A 21,298-nucleotide genomic window follows, 5' to 3' on the forward strand; every position below is an offset into this window, starting at 1 on the left:
GGACACAGGCTGTGGTGAATTTCAAGTAAATAGTGAATTTGTTAGGGTGGTGCAGCTGCCAGAGCCAGGTTTGAGACTGACAGGTGCAGCCTGTGCGGCTACCACGTTATCCCAATGACTGCATGGGTTTTCTTCTTGCATCCCAAAGAAATGCAGGTTTATCGATTAATTGGCCTCTAAAAATGAGCCTAATGTGCAGGGAATGGGTGCGAGTGGGAACAGGTAATTGATGATCAGTGTAGACCTGGTGGGTCAAAGGGCTTTTTTCAATGCTTTACCTTTAAATCAATCACAAAGTCCCTTTAAGCTCTTCAGCAATGAATCTGGGCATGGATTATTTGAACAGCATTTTATTTAATATTACATAAAACAATAAACATTTTTACATCTTGGGCCAAAAAATCTCTAAGTAACTACAATCCCTGCGCTTAAAGGAAGAAACAGTGGGACTGCTGATAGTTCAGGGGATAGATTCCTTTTAACCTGTCGCTAGTCTCTTAGATTAAAAGGTGTTAACAAAATTCACATGGCTAAATTGATAGGCATAGCTGTGAAATGCATTTACCTCAGTCCCGAGCTATTCAAGTCACAGATTCTGCCCATTGAAGCAACCCTTGCTACTAAGTCCAGCCCATGGATACAATGAGCAAGGGGAGGTTCTACTGCTCTGGAATGAATACGTTGTGTGATGTTATCTGCGCTGTTCATCTACTTCTTGCTCTGAACGGTGATGCCTTCTAGAAAATGGAGAAGAAAACTTGTTAGAAGGCAAAAAGTAAGTAAACAGTCCAAATAATGCACCCCATGAGAAATATATAGTTTGTAGGTCTCCCCACTCCAAGCAGTCACAAAAAGAACGTACAAACACCATAAAGACAGCATCTGAGGTCAGGATCGAACCTGGGTCCCTGGCGCTGTACCACCACATCATTCACACTGAGCCTACATGGCTAAACCAGAATGGGAACTATATCCTTGGACAACTGCCAGCTTGTCCTAAACACCATAAACAGAGGTGTTATGCTTATAAACTTGTGCTGCTTTGGTTAAATTTACAAAACCATGTGGAAGTTCAAAAACAATTTGATCTTGTACTACTATTGACTCTTGACTGAATTGAGCAGTTTCCATCAATTATAGGAAATTGGGTGGTGTGTAGTTTAGAGATAGTGTGGAAACAAACCCTTCGTCCCACCGAGTCCGTGGCTACCAGTGATCACCCCGTACACAGACTCTGCTACGCACTAGGGACAATTTACAGAAGCCAATTAACCTACAACTCCGCACATCTTTGGAATGTGGGAGGAAACCAGAGCACCCAGAGAAAATCCACATGGTCACAAGGAGAACGTACAAATTCCGTACAGACAGCACCCAGTCGGAATCAAACCCAGGTCTCTGGCGCTGCACCACTGTGTCCTGGTCTTGCATTGTTATTTTAAAATCTATGACCAACAAAAGTAATGCAATCGTTTTATTGTTTTTAGCAATTTGTGGAAGATTTATTCAAATGTTTTGAATGGGTGACGCAGTGGGTAGAGCTGTGGCCTCACAGTACCAAGTGACCTAGGTTCAATCCTGACCTTGGGTGCTGTCTTGAGTTTGCACGTTCTCTGACCACATGGGTTTTCTCCGGGTGCTCTGCTTTCCTCCCACATCCCAAAGACGTGCAGGTTTGTGTTAATTGACCTCTGGTGTGTAGGGAGTGAATGCAAATATGGGCTAACAGAACTAGTGTGAACGGGTGATTGATGATCGTATGGACCTGGTGAGCCTGTTTCCACGCTATATCTGTAACTCTCAAAACTGCTCTCATCATTCAGTTATTCATTCTTTGCCTTCTCTTGACTTTGTTACACCAAACACTGTCTACGATATGATAGAATTTTATTCAACCTCGGAGGGAAATTGGTCTGTTAGCTAGCTAGTTAACGTACCATACTCCCAATAATTACTTAAAACTCGTGCATGAATCCTACTTCACACTGTTCTTATCACCCATCTTTGTCAGTTTAGTGATACAGCATGGAAATAGGCCCTTCGACCCGACCAGCGATTCCCCGTACATTAACATCACCCGAGACGCACCAGGGACAATTTAACCGAAGCCAATTGACATACAAACCTGTACATCTTTGCAGTGTAGGGTGAAACCGGAGCACCCGGAGAAAATCCAAGCAGGTCACTGGGACAACATACAAATACCGTACCAACAGCACCTGTGGTCAGGGTCAAACCCAAGTCTGGCGCCGTAAGGCAGTAACATAACTGCCGTGCTACCCCAAGTTTTCTCAAGAATTTTATTGCATATAGGTGTGCTCTTATTTGACATCCCCAGCCCTACAGATTTAGTCTGTCTCTTGCTTTCATTAAACGTTAAAAGCCCTCCTTGATAATCGATAGTTATCCAACGAACATCTATTACATCTTCTCAATAAGACACAGGATGCAGAAAATGCTGGAATCTGGAGCAGATAAACGGCTGCTGGATTAAACAGTAATGGTGAAGGCAAAGGAATTGTGGACGTTTCAGGTCATGATTGCACAAGGACGCAGAAGGGAAATCGCCAGTATAAAGAGAAACGAGAGAGATAGGCAAAGATTAGAGGAGATCTTAGTTTTTTTTCCGTTTAGAGATAGTGCGGAAACAGGCACCGATCTCCGCACATTAACACTATCCTGCACACACTAGGATAGTGTGCATCCTATTAACCAAGCCAATTAACCTACATATCTGTACGTCTTTGGAGTGTGGGAGGAAACTGAAGATCTCGGAGAAGACCCACGTGGTCACGGAGAATGTACAAACTCCGTACAGACAGCACCCGTAGTCGGACAATCCTGTTCCGGACATACACTGGCCCCATCCGCGAACTCTACCTCCGCTACATCGACAACTGCATTGGTGCTACCTCTTGTACCCATGCAGAACTCACTGACTTCATACACTTCACTACCAAATTTCCATCCTGCCCTTAAATATACTTGGACTACCTCCGACATCTCCCTTCCATTTCTGGGCATCTCCATCACAGGAGACAGACTAGTGACTGACATCCACTATAAACCAACTGACTCGCATAGCTATTTGGACTACACTTCTTCCCACCCTGTCTCCTGCAAAAAGTCTATCCCCTACTCCCAATTCCTCCGTCTGCGCCCGGGATGAGGTGTTTCACACTAGGGCATCAGAGATGTCCCTGATTCTTCAGGAAACGGGGCTTCCCCTCTTCCATTATAGATGAGGCTCTCACTAGGGTCTCTTCTATATCCCGCAGCTCCGCTCTTGCTCCCCCTCCCCCCCATTCGTAACAAGGACAGAATCCCCGTTGTCCTCACCTTCCACCCCATCAGCCAACGTATCCTACAAATCATCCACCAACATTTCCGTCACCTACAACGGGACCCCACTACTGGCCACATCTTCCCATCCCCTCCCCTTTCTGCGTTCCGCAGAGACCGTTCCCTTCGTAACTCCCTGGTCCACTCGTCCCTACCCAAACCACCCCCTCCCGGGCACTTTCCCCTGCAACCGCACGAGATGCAACACCTGTCCCTTTACCTCCCCCCTCAACTCCATCCAAGGACCCAAACAGTCTTTCCAGGTGAGACAGAGGTTCACCTGCACCTCCTCCAACCTCATCTATTGTATCCGCTGCTCTAGATGTCAACTTCTTTACATCGGCGAAACCAAACACAGACTCGCTCAACACCTTCGCTCAGTCCGCCTTAACCAACCTGATCTCCCGGTGGCTGAGCACTTCAACTCCCCCTCCCACTCCCAGTCTGACCTTTCTGTCATGGGCCTCCTCCAGTGCCGAGTGAGGCCCACCGGAAATTGGAGGAACAGCACCAACTGGGCAGATCTGCAGCCCAGCGGTATGAACATTGACTTCTCCAACTTTAGATAGTTCCTCTGTCCCTCTCTTCCCCTCCCCCTTCCCAGTTCTCCCACTGTCTTCCTGTCTCCACCTATATCCTTCCTTTGTCCCGCCCCCCTGACATCAGCCTGAAGAAGGGTCTTGACCCAAAACATCACCCATTCCTTCTCTCCTGAGATGCTGCCTGACCTGCTGAGTTACTCCAGCATTTTGTGAATAAAGACCTTCGATTTGTACCAGCATCTGCAGTTATTTTCCTACAGCACCCGTAGTCGGGATGGAACCCGGGTCTCTGGTGCTGTAAAGGCACCAACTCTACCGCTGCGCCACCGTGACACCCTGCGGGAATCTGGGATTTGTGGGAATTTGTTTGCAAAGAGGGTGATGGGTGCCTGGAACATGCCGCCGGGGGTAGAGTGGAGCCAGGTTTGATAGTGGTGTTTAAGGGGCTTCACAAATATGCAGGGAATAGATCACGTAGATTAGTTAAACAGCATCTTCTTCAGCACAGACATTGTGGGCCGAATGACCTGTTCCTCTGCTCCATTGTTCTATGATAGGGGTGAGGCAAGTCCAACCTCTATATACTCGCTACATTCCCTCTACGCTTAACAGAGACACAGCATGGAAACAGGCCTTTCGGCCCACCGAGTCCCACATTGACCATCGATCACACTAGTTCTATGTTATTCCACTTTCCCATCTGCTCCCTACACACGAGGAGCTGATTAACTTTCAAACCCGCACATCTTTGAGATGTGGGAGCACCAAGATGAAACCCACGCCGTCACAGATAGCACTTGCAAACTCCACACAGACAACACCCGAGGTCACTTCGGGAGGCAGTGGTGCGGCGGTAGAGTTGCTGCCTCACAGCACCAGAGACCCGGGTTCGATCCTGACTACATGTGCTGTCTGTGTGAAGTTTGTACGTTCTCTCTGTGACCGCGTGGGTTTTCTCCGGGTGCTCCGGTTTCCACAGACAAACAGGTTTTTAGTTAATTGTAAGCTAATTGGCTTCTATAAATTGTAAATTATCCCGAGTATGTAGGATAGTGCTGGTGATTGTTGGTCAGCGTGGACTCGGTGGGCCTGTTTCCGCGCTGTATCTTTAAAGTAAGTCAGGGTCGAATCCGGGTCTCTGGCGCTGTGAGGCAGTGGCTCTAGCGGCTCAGTGGATCTTTGGCCTGATGCAGGTCTCAACCCATATCAACTATCCCTTTGCCTCCGGATGCTGCAAAGCCTGCCCCACATCACCCAGTGGCTTCCCTGGTATTTACCTGTCTCGATGCTTCGTCTTTGGACATGATTTTTCGTGGCTCTTGTGCTTCTTCTTCTTCTTTTCCTTTTTGTGTTTTTTCTCTTTCTTGTGTCGCTTATGGCCCACTGACCTAGAGTGTGAAAAAAAGATGCTGGTTTACACAAGGGCAGCAGGGTGGCGCAGCAGTAAAGTTGCTGCCTTACAGCATCAGAGACCCGGGTTCGATCCTGACCAAGGGTCTTGTCTGAACAGAGTTTGTACGTTCTCCCGTCACCTGCGTGGGTTTCCAAAATCTCCCATCTCCTCCCACACTCCAAAGGTGTACAGGTTTGTAGGTTAATTGGCTTCGGTAAAATTGTAAATTGTCCTGAGTATGTGAAGAATAGTGCTAGTGGGCGGGGATCGCTGGTCAGCGCAAACTCGATGGGCCAAAGGGCCTGTTTCCACACTGTATCTAAACTACACAGGACACAGTGCTGGAGTAACTCAGCGGGCCAGGCAGTATCTCTGGAGAACATGGATAGGTAACGTTTCAGGCCAGGACCATTATTCAGACTGCCAAAAGGAGATGCGGCGATTTATTTTTAAACATGGTCTGAAGAATGGTCCCGACCCGAAACGTCCCCAATGCATGTTCTCCAGGGTTGCTGCCTGACCCGTTGGAGAACATGGATAGGTGACGTTTCAGGTCGTAACCCTTCTTCACACAAATGTTAAGAACCATGTTACTCTTACACTTCAGCTCAAAATGGCACAGCTTATGGGATGGGCAGATTCTGACAACTGAAACCGGAATCCAATCACACAAATAGGAGAACATTTTCACCCCTTTTTAGATTTTTTAGAGATACAGCGCGGAAACAAGCCCTTCGGCCCACCAAGTCTGAGCCGCCCAGCAATCCCTGCACATTATCACTATCCTACACACACTAGGGACAATTTTTACATTTTACCCAGTCAATTAACCTACATACCTGTACGTCTTTGGAGTGTGGGAGGAAACCGACGATCTCGGAGAAAACCCACGCAGGTCACGGGGAGAACGTACAAACTCCGTGCAGACAGCGCCCGTAGTCAGGATCGAACCTGAGTCTCAGGCGCTGCATTCGCTGTAAAGCAGTAACTTTACCGCTGCGCCACCGTGCCACCTTTTACTAGAAAAAAACATTTTATTTTGCTCTCAACAAAATATAGCCCCTCAATTATCGTGACTACACTTCAATTGCATGCAGTTTACTGCAAGTGCAGCTGAGGAGTCTCTGAAACTCTCCCATGTTAATCCAACCTCATTTTAATCACAGGCTATTTATCAATGCACAGCAAACATCAGCAACAGAAATGGGTGCAGAGGACAAGGAATACTACATACTGCGCAGGAAGGAACTGCAGAAGCTGGTTTAAACCAAAGATAGACACTAAATGCTGGAGTAATTCAGCAGTATCTCTGGAGAGAAGGAATGGGTGACGTTTCGGGTCGAGACCCTTCTTCAGTTCAACGGAAGTTCAGTATGGAGAGGAGGTGGAATTTCTTTAGTCAGAGGGTGGTGAATCTGTGGAAGTCATTACCACAGAAGGCTGTGGAGGCCAAGTCAATGGATGTTTTTAAGGCGGAGATTGATAGAATCTTGATTCGTACGGGTGTCAGGGGTTATGGGGAGAAGGCAGGAGATTGGGGTTGAGAGGAGAAAATAGATCAGCCACGATTGAAAGGTGGATTAGACGTGAAGAACCGAATGGCCTAATTCTGCTCCTATTACTTCTGAACATGAACTTATGAATCTTGAATCAGAATCTTGAGTAAAGCACAAAGTGCTGGAGTAACTCAGGGGGTCAGGCTGCATCAGCGGAAGGTAAGGATGGGTGACATTTCTGATCAGGACTCTGCTTCGGATTGATTGGGGTAGAGGGTAGAGAGCTGGAAAAGAGAGGGGGAGGAGGGAGAAAGCCTGTAAAGTGATGTGGATAGAAGTGAGGGAGTGTTGATTGGGAGATGGTTGAACGAAGGCTAGAGATGAAAAGGAGACAAAATGGTGTCAAGATAAAGAGAGGACACAATGACACATTCACATGACAAAATCATGAGGAATGGATCGGCTAGATGCACAGAGTCCCTTGCCCAGAGTAAGGGAATCTAGCACCACAGGACATAGATCCAAGGTGAAGGGGGAAAGATTTAATAGGAATCTTGAGGAGTAACTTTTTCACACAAAGGTTGGTGGATGTATGGAACGAGCTGCCAGAGGAGGTAGTTGAGGCTGGGACTATCCCAACTTTTAAGAAACGGTTAGACAGGTACATGGATAGGACAGGAGGGATCTGGACCAGGCGCAGGCAGGTGGGACTAGTGTAGCTGGGACATGTTGGCCGTTGTGGGCAAGTTGGGCCGAAGGGCCTGCTTCCACACTGTATCACTCTATGACTCGAGGAGAGAAATGTTAAGCCGAAGGGGAGGGGGGGGCGGGAAGCAACTCAACAGAAATTACTTTTTGCCACTCCTGTCCTCTCACCTCTCTGTCTCCTGTTCTCCGCTCTCCTCTGGTTTCCGCTTTTGATTCACTGACTCCACGTCCTCACTGCATTTGTGGTGCTGTAACAAGAGCAGAGAAGGCACGGATGACACTGGAGAGAAAGAGAAACTCGCGAACACCGGGACGTTGCACAACATGCGGAGGTAGTCAACAAATAGGATAGAGGTGGTGTACGGGGTGATCGCTGGTCGGTGCGGACTCGGTGGGCCGAAGGGCCTATTTCCACGCTGTATTTCTGAAGTTTAAATCACAGATCTTGGACATGCACGGTGGCGCAGCGGTAGAGCTGCTGCCTCACAGCGCCAGAGACTCGGGTTCCATCCCAACTACGGGTGCTTATCTGTACAGAGTTTGTACGTTCTCCCCGTGACCTGCGTGGGTTTTCTCCGAGATCTTTGGTTTCCTCCCACATTCCAAAGACGTACAGGTTTGTAGGTTACTTTGATTGGTATAAATGTAAAATTGTCCATAATGTGTGTAGGGTAGTGTTAGTGTGCGGGGATCGCTGGTCGGCGCGGACTCGGTGGGCCGAAGGGCCTGTTTCCGCGCTGTATCTCTAAACTAAACTAAATCATGTTCCTTGGTTCCCCTCGGATGTTTAAACTCTCACCCACTGAGGCAGCATCGATGGAAAGGAAATTAAAGTTTTGTTTATTAATTTTACTTGAGAGGAATAGAAAGAGTACATTTCACAAGGAAGTTGCCTGGACTCAAGAGCCTGAGGTATAGGGAGAGGTTGGGCACGATAGGACTTTATTCCTTGGAATGCAGGAGAATGAGGGATGATGTATAAGATCATATGGGGGATAGATAGGGTGAATGCACAGAGTTTTGTACCCAGAGTAGGGGAATCAAGAATTATCGAATATCGATTATCGAAACGTATAAGATTATTAAGGGGTTGGACATGTTAGAGGCAGGAAACATGTTCCCAATGTTGGGGGAGTCCAGAACAAGGGGTCACAGTTTAAGAATAAGGGGTAGGCCATTTAGAACGGAGATGAGGAAAAACTTTTTCAGTCAGAGAGTTGTGAATCTGTGGAATTCCCTGCCTCAGAAGGCAGTGGAGGCCAATTCTCTGAATGCATTCAAGAGAGAGCTGGATAGAGCTCTTAAGGATAGCGGAGTCAGGGGGTATGGGGAGAAGGCAGGAACGGGGTACTGATTGAGAATGATCAGCCATGATCACATTGAATGGCGGTGCTGGCTCGAAGGGCCGAATGGCCTTCTCCTGCACCTATTGTCTATTGTCTATCAAGTCAGAGTAGGGTCTCGACCCGAAATGTCACCCATTCCTTCTCTCCAGAGATGCTGCCTGCCCCGCTGAGTTTCTCCAGCTTTTAGTGTCCATCTGGGGGAATCAAGAACCAGAGGCCATAGGTTTAAAGTGAGGGGGGGGGGGGAAGATTTAATAAGAACCCGATGGGTAACTTTGTTTTTTACACAAAGGGTGTGGGTGTATGAAACGAGCTGCAGGAAGAGGTAGTTGAGGCAGGTATTATAAACGCATGTTGGTCAGCTTGAGAATATTTCCACGCTTTATAACACTATAAAAAGATTGAAGCAAGGAACTGCGGATGCTGGTTTACACAAAGTGACAAAGTGCAGCAGTAACTCAGCAGGTCAGGCAAGCAATGAAGTCCTAGTTACACGGGCAACTATTAGTTTAAACATTTGGCCCTTCGAGCCAGCACCGCCATTCATTGTGATCCACAATCAGTAACCTGTGCCTGCCTTCTCCCCATATCCCTTGATTCCACCAACCACTAAAGCTCTATCTAACTCTCTTTTCAATTCCTCCAGTTAATTGGACTTCACTGCCCTCTGTGGCAGAGAATTCCACAAATTCACAACTCTCTGGGTGAAAAAGTTTTTCCGGCATCTAGCTTGACCAGCCCTTTTATAATTTTATAAGTTTCTATAAGATCCCCTCTCATCCTTCTAAACTCCAGTGAATATAAGCCCAGTCTTTACAATCTTTCCTCATATGACAGTCCCACCAGTTTATCCCGGAGGTTAGTTAACTAAATGTACATCATGCTGCCTTGGTAGAGTTTCAACTCATATTTCTGGGCCATCCGTCCAGTCAAATGGAATTCTCGTCTAGTGACATAATCTTTATGTTATTATTTTACACAAAGAGTGTTGAGTATGTGGAACGCGCTGCCAGGGGTGGTGGTGGAGGCAGATACGATAGTGGCGTTTAAAGAGACTTTTGGATAGGCACACGGATATGCAGGGAATGGAAGGATATGGATCATGCACAGGTGGCACAGCGGTAGAGTTGCTGCCTCACAGCGCCAGGGACCCGGGTTCCATCCTGACTACGGGTGCTTGTCTGCGAGTCTGGACGTTCTCCCCGTGACCTGCCTGGGTTGTCTCCGGGAGCTTCGGATTCTTCCCACACTCCAAAGGCTTACAGGTTTGTGGGTTAATTGCTTTGGTACGATTGTAAATTGTTCCTGATGTGTGCAGGGATCGCTGGTCAGCACGGACTCGGTGGGCCGAAGTGCCTGTTTCTGCGCTGTATTTCTAAACTAAACCAAAGGTAGATAAGAGTTGGCATCATATTTGGCACACACATCGTGGGCTGGAGCCTGTTCTTTTGCTGTACGGTTCTTTGGTCAAACATATCCCTACAGACAGGTACGATTCATCAATCAGTACCAGTTGGCCAGCTGTTACCTGCAGCTCTCCCAGCTCAACATTATTGAGAGAAAAATATACCATCCCTCACCGTAAAGATGGCCAGACCAAGTTTGGCTGCCTCACGGTCTTCTTTGGTTAGAATCATCCTGGAACTCGAACCCCTGCAAGGAGACAGGTTGAATTAGAGAGTCATACCTACAACAAGGAGACACCCCTTCGGCCCACTGAGTCCACACCAACCAAACACCCCTTCACGCAAGTTATTTCACATCTACTCCCAACACACCAGGGGCAATTTACAGAGGGCCAATTAAGCTACAAATCTGCACGTCTTTGGGATGTGGGAGGAAACCGGAGCACCCGGTAGAAACCCACGCAGTCACAGGGAGAACAGGGGCGGCACAGTGGCTCAGCGGTAGTCAATATAGTCAATAGTCGTTTATTTGTCACACACACATAAATGTGTAGTGAAATGAAACATTACCCGCAGTTAAACAATAAGACCAATAAGAATAATCAATAAAAATGCAATAACACATACAATCACAACTAACACCAAACAAAAAGAAACATCCATCACAGTGAGTCTCCTCCAGTCCCTCCTCACTGTGATGGAAGGCCAAAAATGTCTTTTTCTCTTCCCTGCCGTCTTCTCCTGCGGTCAGGCTGTTGGAGTTGCCACGTCGGGGCGGTCGGGGCTCCCGATATTGAAGCCCCCGCTGGACGGTGAAAGGTCCACGGCCTATTTCAGGCCACGCCGGACAGTGAAAGGTCCGCGGTGGGCCGACCCAAGCCCCGCGATTCGGGGCGGGCGAACACGCTGCCTCTGCCGCTGCCGGAGCTCCCGATGTCGGCCCCCACCCAGGGGCCTGCGGGCTTCCGACATCCACGCAGCCTCCGGAGACGAATCGCAGCCGCTCCCGCAGCATCCGCAGGCGGTGAGTCCGGGCCGCGGGCTCTGCGAACCAGAGCCCCGGGTGGTCCCAGGTGCATGGCCGGTGGTAGGCCGCAACGGGAACGGAGACACGACACAGAAACAAAGGTCGCGTCTCCGTTCTGGAGAGAGAATTTTACAGTTCCCGTTCCCTCCCTCCCCCCCCCCCCCCCCAAACATAACATACAAACACTACACCATATTAAAACTACAATTCATACAAAAACAACAAAAAACACAAAAGACAGACGGACTGCAGGCAAGCCGCAGCTGAGACGGCAGCACTGGCTCCTCGACAGAGTTGCTACCTTACAACACCAGAGACCTGGGTTTGATTCTGACTACGGGTGCTGTCCGTACGGAGTTTGTAGTATCTCCCCGTGAGCCTGTGGTTTTCTCCTGGTGCTCCAGTTTCTTCCCACACTCCAAAGACGTACAAGGTTGTAGGTGAATTGGCTACTGTAAATTGTCCCCAGTGTGCAGGATAGGGCTATTGTACAGGGTGATTGCTGGTCTGCCCGATGGGCCGAAGGACCTGTTTCTACGCTGCATCGCTAAAGTAAACATCTACGCTAGTCCAACCTGCCCGGATTTGGCCCATGTCCCTTTAAACCTTTCCTATCCATGTACCTGTCCAAATATGTCGGAAGGAACTGTAGATGCTGGTTTGCACCAAAGATAGACACAAAATGCTGGAGTAACTCGGCGAGTCAGGCAGTATCTCAGGAGAGAAGAAACAAGCAGCGTTTCGGGGAGACCCTGACTCTCAGTCTGAAGAAGGGGTTCAACCAGAAACATTATCTATTCCTTCTCTCCAGAGATGCTGCCTGACCCGCTGAGTTACTCCAGCCTTTTGTGTCGGTCTTCGGCTTTCCATCTATCTTTAGTTTACCTTAGCTGAGAGATACTGCACCAACTGCGAAACTTCACCTATCCATGATCAGGCAGCATCACTGGAGAACATGGATAGATCACCTATCCATGGTCAGGCAGCATCACTGGAGAACATGGATAGATCACCTATCCAGGTTTAGTTTAGTTTAGAGATACAGCGCGGAAACAGGCCCTTCGGCCCACTGAGTCCGCGACGACCAGCGATCCACACACACTAACACTAACCTACACACACTAGGGACAATTTGACATTCATACTAAGCCAATTAACCTACAAACCTGTACGTCTTTGGAGCGTGGGAGGAAACCGAAGATCTCGGAGAAAACCCACGCAGGTCACGGGGAGAACGTACAAACTCCGCACAGACAGCATCCGTAGTCAGGATCGAACACGGGTCTCTGGCGCTGTGAAGCAGTAGCTCTACCACTACGCCACCGTGCCACCCAAGGTTCTCCAGAGATGCTGCCTGACCTGCTGAGTTACTCCAGCACTCTGGTCCCCTTTTGTGTGTTAACCAGCATCTGCCATTCCTCGCTTCCCCAAAACCGACCTTTCTGTCCTCCAATGTCAGAGTGAGGCCAGACGCAAACTGGAGCAACAGCACCTCGTATTCCACTTGGGTACATGCGATCACTGAACCCTCCAATGTCAGGTCAACCCCACTCCCCCCCCCTTTTTGCCTCCCTCTCTTCCCTGTCCCCACCCCAACAAGGTGCCCACACATATCTCTCCCCTCCGCTCTGCCATCTTCTACCTCTACCCTTGCTCTGGCCTCACATTTCACGCCCCCTTTTGTCTCCTTTTCACCTCCGGCCTTTGTCACCTACTCCAGCCATCTACCAATCAGACCCCTCTTTTCTCTCCCCCCCCCCCCCCCCCTTGCATGTATCCACCTATCACTTGCCAGGCTTTGTCCCATCCCCCCCACCTCTCTTTTCCAGCTTTCTGCCCTCATCTGGTGGAATTCGTTGCCACAGAAGGCTGTGGAGGCCAAGCCAATGAATATTTCTACGGCAGAAATGGATAGATTCTTGATTAGTACGGGTGTCAGGGGTTATGGGGGGAGAAGGCAGGAGAATGGGGTTGAGCGGGAGAGATAGATCAGCCATGATTGAATGGTGGAATAGACTTGATGGGCCAAATGGCCTAATTCTGCTCCTATCACTTATGAACATATCACTTTGGGCAGTCAAAGTGGCGCAGCGGTAGAGTTGCTGCCTTACAGCGAATGCAGCGCCGGAGATACGGGTTTGATCCTGACTGCGGGCACCGTCTGTACGGAGTTTGTACGTTCTCCCCGTGACCTGCGTATGTTTTCTCCGAGATCCTCGGATTCCTCCCACACTCCAAAGACGTGCAGGTATGTAGGTTAATTGGCTTAGTAAATGTAAAATTGTCCCTAGTGGGTGTAGGATAGTGTTAATGTGCGGGGATCGCTGGTCGGCGCGGACCCGGTGGGCCGAAGAGCCTGTTTCCACGCTGTATCTCTAAACTAAAAAACTAAACTCGCGACGCGAAACGCTGCCTGTGCACTCCCTCCACAGATGCTGCCTGACACACTGAGTTCCTCCAGCACCGTGTGTTTTTTTTGTAAGCCAGCATCTGCAGTTCCCCGTGTGTCGAGCGTTCTTCCTACCGTGAACTGCCGAGGCCGAGCACCCGGTCAACATGTTTGCTGTCGGGGTCCGCACCCTCACGCTTGCACACCTCGGCCAGCTCCTGAAACCAAACAATATTGCCGTTTGAATAGGCCGCATCTTGCAACTTTACTTTAGACTTTAGAGATACAGCGCGGAAACAGGCCCCATGGCCCACCGAGTCCACGCTGACCAGCGGTTCAATAGACAATAGGAGTGGGCCATTCAGCCCTTCGAGCCAGCGCCGCCATTCAATGTGATCATGGCTGATCATTCTCAATCAGTACCCCGTTCCTGCCTTCTCCCCATACCCGTACACTGGCACCATCCGACACACTAGGGACCCTCGGCTACCTTTGATCGGACTTTACCCCGGTAAATGTGACAATAAACTAAATTATGACTCTATGAGACCCGCATTCAACCTGACTGCGGCTGCTTTCTGTACGGAGCTTGTCCCTGTGACCGCATGGGTTTCTCCGGTTTCCTCCCGCACACCAAAAACGTAAAGGTTTGTAGGTTAATTGGCTTCGGTAAAAATTGTAAATTGGCCCAAGTGTGTAGGATGGTTTTAGTGTACGGGTAATCACTTGTCGGCGTGGACTCAGTGGGCTCAAGGGCCTGTTTCTACACTGTCTCTCTAAAGTCTAAAGTAAAGTCTAGTCAATCTGAAGGAGGGTCCCAACCTGAAATGTCATCTGCCCATTCCCTCACCTGATGCTGCCTGACCCACTCCGTTCCTCCAGCACTTTGTATTTTGCATAACACACTCATAAGATACACATACACCCCATGGGGTTCAAAAAATGAAACTGGCAAATTCATTTATATCAAAAGGACTGGAATACAAAGTCAGGAATGTAATGTTGAGGCTCTAAGGCACTGGTCAGGCCGAATTTGCAGTTATGTGAGCAAATTTGGGCCCCATATCTGAGGAAGGATGTGCTGGCGCTGGAGAGGGTCCAGAGGAGGTTTACAAGAATGATCCCAGGAATGAGTGGGTTGACCTATGATGAGCATTTGACAGCACTGGGCCTGTGCTCGCTGGAGTTTAGACGGTTGAGGGGGGGACCTCATTGAAACTTACAGAATAGTGAGAGGCCTGGATAGAGTGGATGTGGAGAGGATGTTTCCACTGGTGGGAGTCCAGGGCCAGAGGTCATAGCCTCAGAATTAAAGGATGCTCTTTTAGGAAGGAGATAAGGAGAATTTTATTTTACTCAGAGGGCGGTGAATCTGTGGAATTCTTTGCCACAGAGGGCTGTGGAGGCCGTCAGTTGATATTTTTATGGAAAGTTCGTGATTTGAACGGGTGTTAAGGGTTGTGGGGAGCAGGCAAGAAAATGGGATTAGGAGGCGGAGATTAGCCATGATTGAATGGTAGAGTAGACTTGATGGGTCAAATGGCCTAATTCTACTCCTATAACTTGTAAACGTGACAGGTATGTAGATGATCACATTGTGGCTATAATGGCACTCCTAAAAGTCATAGTCATGCAGCACAGAAACATGCCCCTTGGCCGAACTCATCCATGCCGACCAAGATGCCCCATCTAAGCTAGTCCCATTTGCCCGCATTTGGCCCACATCCCTCTAACCCTTTCCTGTCTAGGTCCTTCCTAAAGTCGGAAGAAGGGTCTCGACCCAAAACGTCCCCCATTCCTTCTTTCCAGACATGCTGCCTGTCCCGCTGAATTACTCCAGCATGTTATATCTATCCATGTACCTGTCTAAGTGTCTTTTAAATGCTGTTATAGTACCTGCCTTAACTACGTCCGTTCCGTATACCCACCACCCTCTGTGTGAAAAGGTCACCCCTCAGGTTCCTATGAAATCTTTCCCCCCTCACTTTAAACCTATGTCCCCTGGTTCTTGAATCCTCAACTCTGGGTAAAAGACTGTGCAGCTACCCAATCTATCCCCCCCCCCCCCCATGATGTTACACACAATTAATTCTACACGTGCTTTCGCTTTGCCCTGTAGTACATAGTACTTACCTCTTTGGTCACACCGGTGGGTTTCCTTTGGGGATTCTTGTACCCTCTAACAGAAAGAGAAATAAAACAACAAAAAAATCACACCCCGTTTCTGTGAGCACACAAAGGTTAAGTGATAGGAGCATAATTAGGCCATTCGGCCCATCAAGTCTACTCCGCCATTCAATCATGGCTGATCTATCTCTCCCTCCTAACCCCATTCTCCTGCCTTCTCCCCATAACCCGACACCCGTACTAATCAAGAATCTATCTATCTCTGCCTTAAAAACATCCATTTTCTTGGCCACCACAGCCGCCTATGACAATGAATTCCACAGATTCACCGCCCTCTGACTAAAGAAATTCCTCCTGAATTCCTTCATAAAGTAACGTCCTTTAATTCTGAGGCTGTGACCTCTGGTCCTGGACTCTCCCGGTAGTGGAAACATCCTCTCCACATCCACTCTTTCCAGACTGTTAACCGGGCGGGAGTAGAGGGTGCAGGCATAAAGGAGAGGTTTGACAAACTCAGATTGTTTTCTGTGCAGCTGAGGGGAGAGCCAAGAGAAGTATATAAAGTTATGAGAGGCATGGATAGGGTAAAGAGTCAGAACCTTTCTCCCCTTTTCATTGCCAATTAAGATTCCCAGAGTAGACTAGACAACCGTTTCGCCGAACACGTATGCTCAGTGTGCGAAGGCCTACGTGATCTCCTGGTTACCAACCCTTTTAACTCCCCTTCCCATCCCATACTGACCTTTCTGTCCTGGGCATCCCGCATTGCCAGAGTCAAACATCACGCAAACTGGACAAACTGTAAATGTTCGCTAATGTGTATGAAAGGACTAGTATACGGGGTGATTGCTAGTCGGCGCAGACTCGGCGGGCCGAAGGGCCTGTTTCCCTGTTGTGTCCCCACACTTAACTAAAACTAACCAGCGGGATACAAAGTGCTGCAGTAACTGAACAGGACAGGCAGCATCTCTGGAGAACCTGGATCGATGATCAATCGATGTTCTCCAGTGATGCTGCCTGTTCTGCTGAGTTATTCCAGCACTTTGTGCCCTTTAGTTTAAAGATACAGCATGGAAACGGGCCCTCCACCCCACCAAGACCGCGTCGACCAGCAATCAGGGACAATTTACAGAAGCCAATTGACCTACAAACCCGCACATCTTTGGAATTTGGGAGGAAACCGGAGCACCCGGAGGAATCCCACGCGGTCACAGGGAGAATGCACTCTCCATCCATGCAGGCAGCACCTGTCGTCAGAATCAATCATGTGTGTCTGGCGCTGTGAGGCACTGTGCTGCCCGTGTCGTTCCTTGCAGTCTGTAGTTCCTTGTTTCTACATTAACACCAAACAACCACAGAAGGCTGTGGTGGCCACGTCAATGGATATTTTTAAAGCAGAGATAGATAGATTCTGCCGCAATAAGGTGATAGTATTTGATTAGTACGGGTGTCAGGGGTTATGGGGAGAAGGCAGGAGAATGGGGTTCGGCGGGAGAGATAGATCAGCCATGATTGAATGGCAGAGCAGACTTGATGGGCCGATTGGCCTAATTCTACTCTTATCAGTTATGAACAGTCTATGGAACCTAGCACAAGCCTTCATAGAAACATAGAAAATAGGTGCAGGAGGAGGCCATTCGGCCCTTCGAGCCAGCACCGTCATTCATTGTGATCATGGCTGATCGTCCCCAATCAATAACCCGTGCCTGCCTTCTCCCCATATCCCTTGATTCCACTAGCCCCTAGAGCTCTATCTAACTCTCTCTTAAATCCATCCAGTGATTTGGCCTCCACTGCCCTCTGTGGCAGAGAATTCCACAAATTCACAACTCTCTGGGTGAAAAAGATTTTTCTCACGTCAGTTTTAAATGGCCTCCCCTTTATTCTAAGACTGTGGGCCCTGGTTCTGGACTCGCCCAACATTGGGAACATTTTTCCTGCATCTAGCCTGTCCAGTCCTTTTATAATTTTATATGTTTCTATGAGATCCCCTTCAGCAGAGGGAGGTAACGGGGGGAATGCACGGTCGGAACTCACAGCGCTGCCATGAGGGCTTCTTGCTCGGCCTTTCGAACGGCCGTCAGCTCTTCCGCTCGGGACTGTCCCGCCTCGGTCTGCTTTCCCTTCGCGTACCAGGTGAGGTCCCGCCCTTTCTGCCACCGCCCGACCGGTGCCATGAGCGAGTTTCCTGCACGCCGCCAAAAATGAGCCAGATATGTATTTAGAAACATAGAAAATAGACGGAGTGGGCCATTCGGCCCTTTGAGCCAGCACCGCCATTCAACATGATCATGGCTCATCATCCAAAATCAGTACCCCGTTCCTGCTTTCTCCCCGTATCCCTTGATTCCGTTAGCCCCAAGAGCTATATCGAACTCTCTCGAATACACCATTGAATATTTTTATACTAATAAATCTGGTGCAGTGGATTTATTGCTTCCATCCCAGGTGACTATTTTCCATGCTAGCCACAGACGCAGATCTACATCCACATATTACAATCGCTCCACATTCTTAAATCTCCACTCCTACAGTAACATTTCTTACTTTACACGGTCGACGGCTCGATTGTAATCAAGTATTGTCTTTCCACTGACTGACGCAACAAAAACCTTTCACTGTACCCCATGCACATGACAATAAACTCAACCGCTGGAAGAGCCGCCACCTCTCAGCGCTGGAGACCCGGGTTCAATCCTGACCACGGGGGCTGCCTGTACGGAGTTTGTACGTTCTCCACGTGACCGCGTGGGTTTCCCCCGGGTGCTCCGGTTTCCTCCCACGCTCCAAAGACGTACAGGTTTGTAGGTTAACTGGCTTCTGTAAATCGCCCCGAGTGTGTAGGATAGAACCAGTGTAGCTGGTCGGTGTGGACTTGGTGGGCTGAAGGGCCTGTTTCTGTGCTGTGTCTCTAAAGTCTAAATCACTGACCATTTCATGCAGAGCCCCTGTGAGCCTGGTCAAAACAGAACAGCAGAGTAGTAAGGGAGCGCTGCTGTCTCAGGGAATGACCAGCAGCCCTTCCCCACAGGATCAGCCCATGCAGCTTTAAACCGTAGACGATACAGCGTGGAAACAAGCCCTTCGGCCCACCGAGTCCGTGCCGACCAGTGATCACCCCGTACACTAGTACTGTCCTACACGATAGGGACAATTTACAACGTGGGAGGAAACCGGAGCACCCGGAGAAAACCCAGACACCCTCTCCCCCCAAGTTCCACACTCCACCCCATCCCTCTTATCCCCCTCTCTCCCCGCCCCCTGTAGCTCTCTTTCCCCTGCCTCTCCCCTCCCCCTCTATCCACCCTCTCCCCTCCCCTCTATCTCCCCTCCATCTCTCCCCCTCCTCTCTCCCTCCCCGTCTCTATCCCCCCTCGCCCTCCCTCTCTCCCCTTCCCCCTCTCACCCCCTCCCCCTCCCCACCTCCCCCCCTCCCCCCTCTCTATCCACCCTCTCCCCTCCCCTCTATCTCCCCATCACCTCCCTCTCCCCCCCTCTCTCCCTTCCTCTCCCCTCTCCCCCTCCTCCTCCCCCCCTCCCTCTCCCCTCCCCCTCCCCTCCCCCTCCCCCTCCCCCCCTCCCCTCCCCCCCTCCTCCCCCCCTCCCCTCCCCCCCTCCCTCCCTCTCTCCCCCCTCACCCTCCCCTAACTCCCCCCCTCCCCTCCCCTCCCTCCCTCTCTCCCCCTCCCCCCCTCCCCTCCCCCTCCCCTCTCCCTCCCTCTCTCCCCCTCCCCCCCTCCTCCCCCCCTCCCCTCCCCCCCCCCCCCCCCTCCCTCCCTCTCTCCCCCCTCACCCTCCCCTAACTCCCCCCCTCCCCTCCCCTCCCTCCCTCTCTCCCCCTCCCCCCCTCCCCTCCCCCCCTCCCTCCCCCCCTCTCCCCCCCTCACCCTCCCCCCCTCACCCTCCCCTAACTCCCCCCCCCCCTCTCTCTCCCTCACTCCGTTCTCACCCAGGTAGTTCTCCCGGTGTTTGTCGGCCTTCACCTCCTCCCAGGTGAACTGATCCTGCCCACCACGCACCCCACCCCGGGCCGAGCCCATCGCCGCCGCCGTTGTTGTTGTTGTGTTTGCTGCTGCCGCTCCCGGGCCTCTCCCCGTGCAAATCCGGCGCAACTGGATGACACCGCCGTCTCCAGCGGGGCATCATCGTCACCGCCGCCATCTTACTGTGGGGCATCGTCAGCACCACTGCCATCCTACTGCGGGGCATTGTCACCGCCGCCATCTTACTGCGGAGCATCATCGTCACCGCCGCCATCCTACTGCGGGGCATCTTCACCGCCGCCATCTTACTGCGGGGCATCGTCGGCGTCACCACCACTGCAACTGTCATCTACAACGGGGCATTTTCGCCGCCGCCATCTGCAGCGGGGCATCTTCACCACCGCCCCCATCTTGCTGCGGGGCATCTTCACCGCCGCCATCTTACTGCGGGGCACCTTCACCACCGCCGCCATCTTACTGCGGGGCACATTCACCACCGCCGCCATCTTACTGCGGGGCATCTTCACCGCCGCCGCCGCCGCCATCTTACTGCGGGGCATCTTCACCACCGCCGCCGCCATCTTACTGCGGGGCATCTTCACCACCGCCGCCGCCATCTTACTGCGGGGCATCTTCACCACCGCCGCCATCTTACTGCGGGGCACCTTCACCACCGCCGCCATCTTATTGCGGGGCACCTTCACCACCGCCGCCATCTTACTGCGGGGCACCTTCACCACCGCCGCCATCTTATTGCGGGGCACCTTCACCGCCACCGCCATCTTACTGCGGGGCGCCACTTCTAACCCAAACAGACACAAAATGCTGGAGTAACTTAGCGGGACAGGCAGCATCCCTGGAGAGAAGGAGCGGGTGACGTTTCGGGGCGATACCCTTCTGTGATGGGAGCACAATTAGGCCATTCGGCCCATCAAGTCCACTCCGCCATTCAATCATGGCTGATCTATCTCTCCCTCCTAACCCCATTCTCCTGCCTCCCATAACCCGAGACACCCGCACTAATCCAGAATCTATCTTTCTCTGCCTTAAAAATGCCGAATGAAAAGTGCGGCACGTTGGGGCAGCGGTAGAGTTGCTGCCTTACAGCACCAGAGACCCGGGTTCCATCCTGACTACACGTGCTGTCGGTACGGAGTTTGTACGTTCTCCCCGTCACCTGCGTGGGTTTTCTCCGGGTATCCCGGTTTCCTCCCACATTCCAAAGACGTACAGGATTGTAGGTTAATTGGCTTGGTCTAAATGTAAATTGCCCCTAGTGTGTGTGTAGGATTGTGTTAGTGTGCGGGGATCGCAGGTCGGGGCCCAAAGGGCCTGTTCTTGTGCTGTACTCTTCTATTCTCATTTCTATGCTGTGTCTCTAAACTAATCTAAACTAAAATGCACAAGGGTGGATTGGAGAGCATTCCGTGTAGCAGACAAACTAGCATCGAGCCTTTGGACACAAGAGGGCATATTTCCCTCGTCCATATCCCTCCAAACCTGTCGTATCCATTTACCAGTCTAAACGTCTCTTAAACA

The 21,298-nt window shown here is 50.5% G+C and overlaps 1 protein-coding gene across 1 annotated transcript; it reads right to left on the reverse strand.

Moving 5' to 3' along the window:
• Positions 1 to 301: 301 nt before the first annotated feature.
• On the reverse strand, positions 302 to 19,866 carry c4h1orf35 (chromosome 4 C1orf35 homolog). The gene is made up of 8 exons (XM_078398483.1): positions 19,726 to 19,866; positions 17,814 to 17,964; positions 15,783 to 15,828; positions 13,785 to 13,867; positions 10,408 to 10,480; positions 7,650 to 7,729; positions 5,162 to 5,272; positions 302 to 737 (listed from the first exon to the last, which is right to left on the reverse strand). Exons 1-8 carry the CDS (start codon positions 19,814 to 19,816, stop codon positions 692 to 694), a joined length of 681 nt encoding a protein of 226 aa, XP_078254609.1. The 5' UTR covers positions 19,817 to 19,866; the 3' UTR covers positions 302 to 691.
• Between the last annotated feature and the right edge of the window lie 1,432 nt (positions 19,867 to 21,298).

The sequence above is a fragment of the Rhinoraja longicauda genome, chromosome 4 (genome assembly GCF_053455715.1).
Source record: "Rhinoraja longicauda isolate Sanriku21f chromosome 4, sRhiLon1.1, whole genome shotgun sequence".
In the NCBI taxonomy this organism is placed as follows: Eukaryota; Metazoa; Chordata; class Chondrichthyes; order Rajiformes; family Arhynchobatidae; genus Rhinoraja; species Rhinoraja longicauda.

What these genes read in the sequence shown, in the direction of transcription:
- c4h1orf35 (XM_078398483.1), bottom strand. Translation starts at nt 19,816, where the DNA reads ATGGGCTCGGCCCGGGGTGGGGTGCGTGGTGGGCAGGATCAGTTCACC. An exon ending in CTCGGCCTCGGCAGTTCACG is followed by an intron (nt 10,481 to 13,784) that starts GTAGGAAGAACG and finishes GTCTCCTTGCAG; the next exon opens with GGGTTCGAGTTCCAGGATGA. An exon ending in GGAGAACAGGAGACAGAGAG is followed by an intron (nt 5,273 to 7,649) that starts GTGAGAGGACAG and finishes TTCACACTCTAG; the next exon opens with GTCAGTGGGCCATAAGCGAC.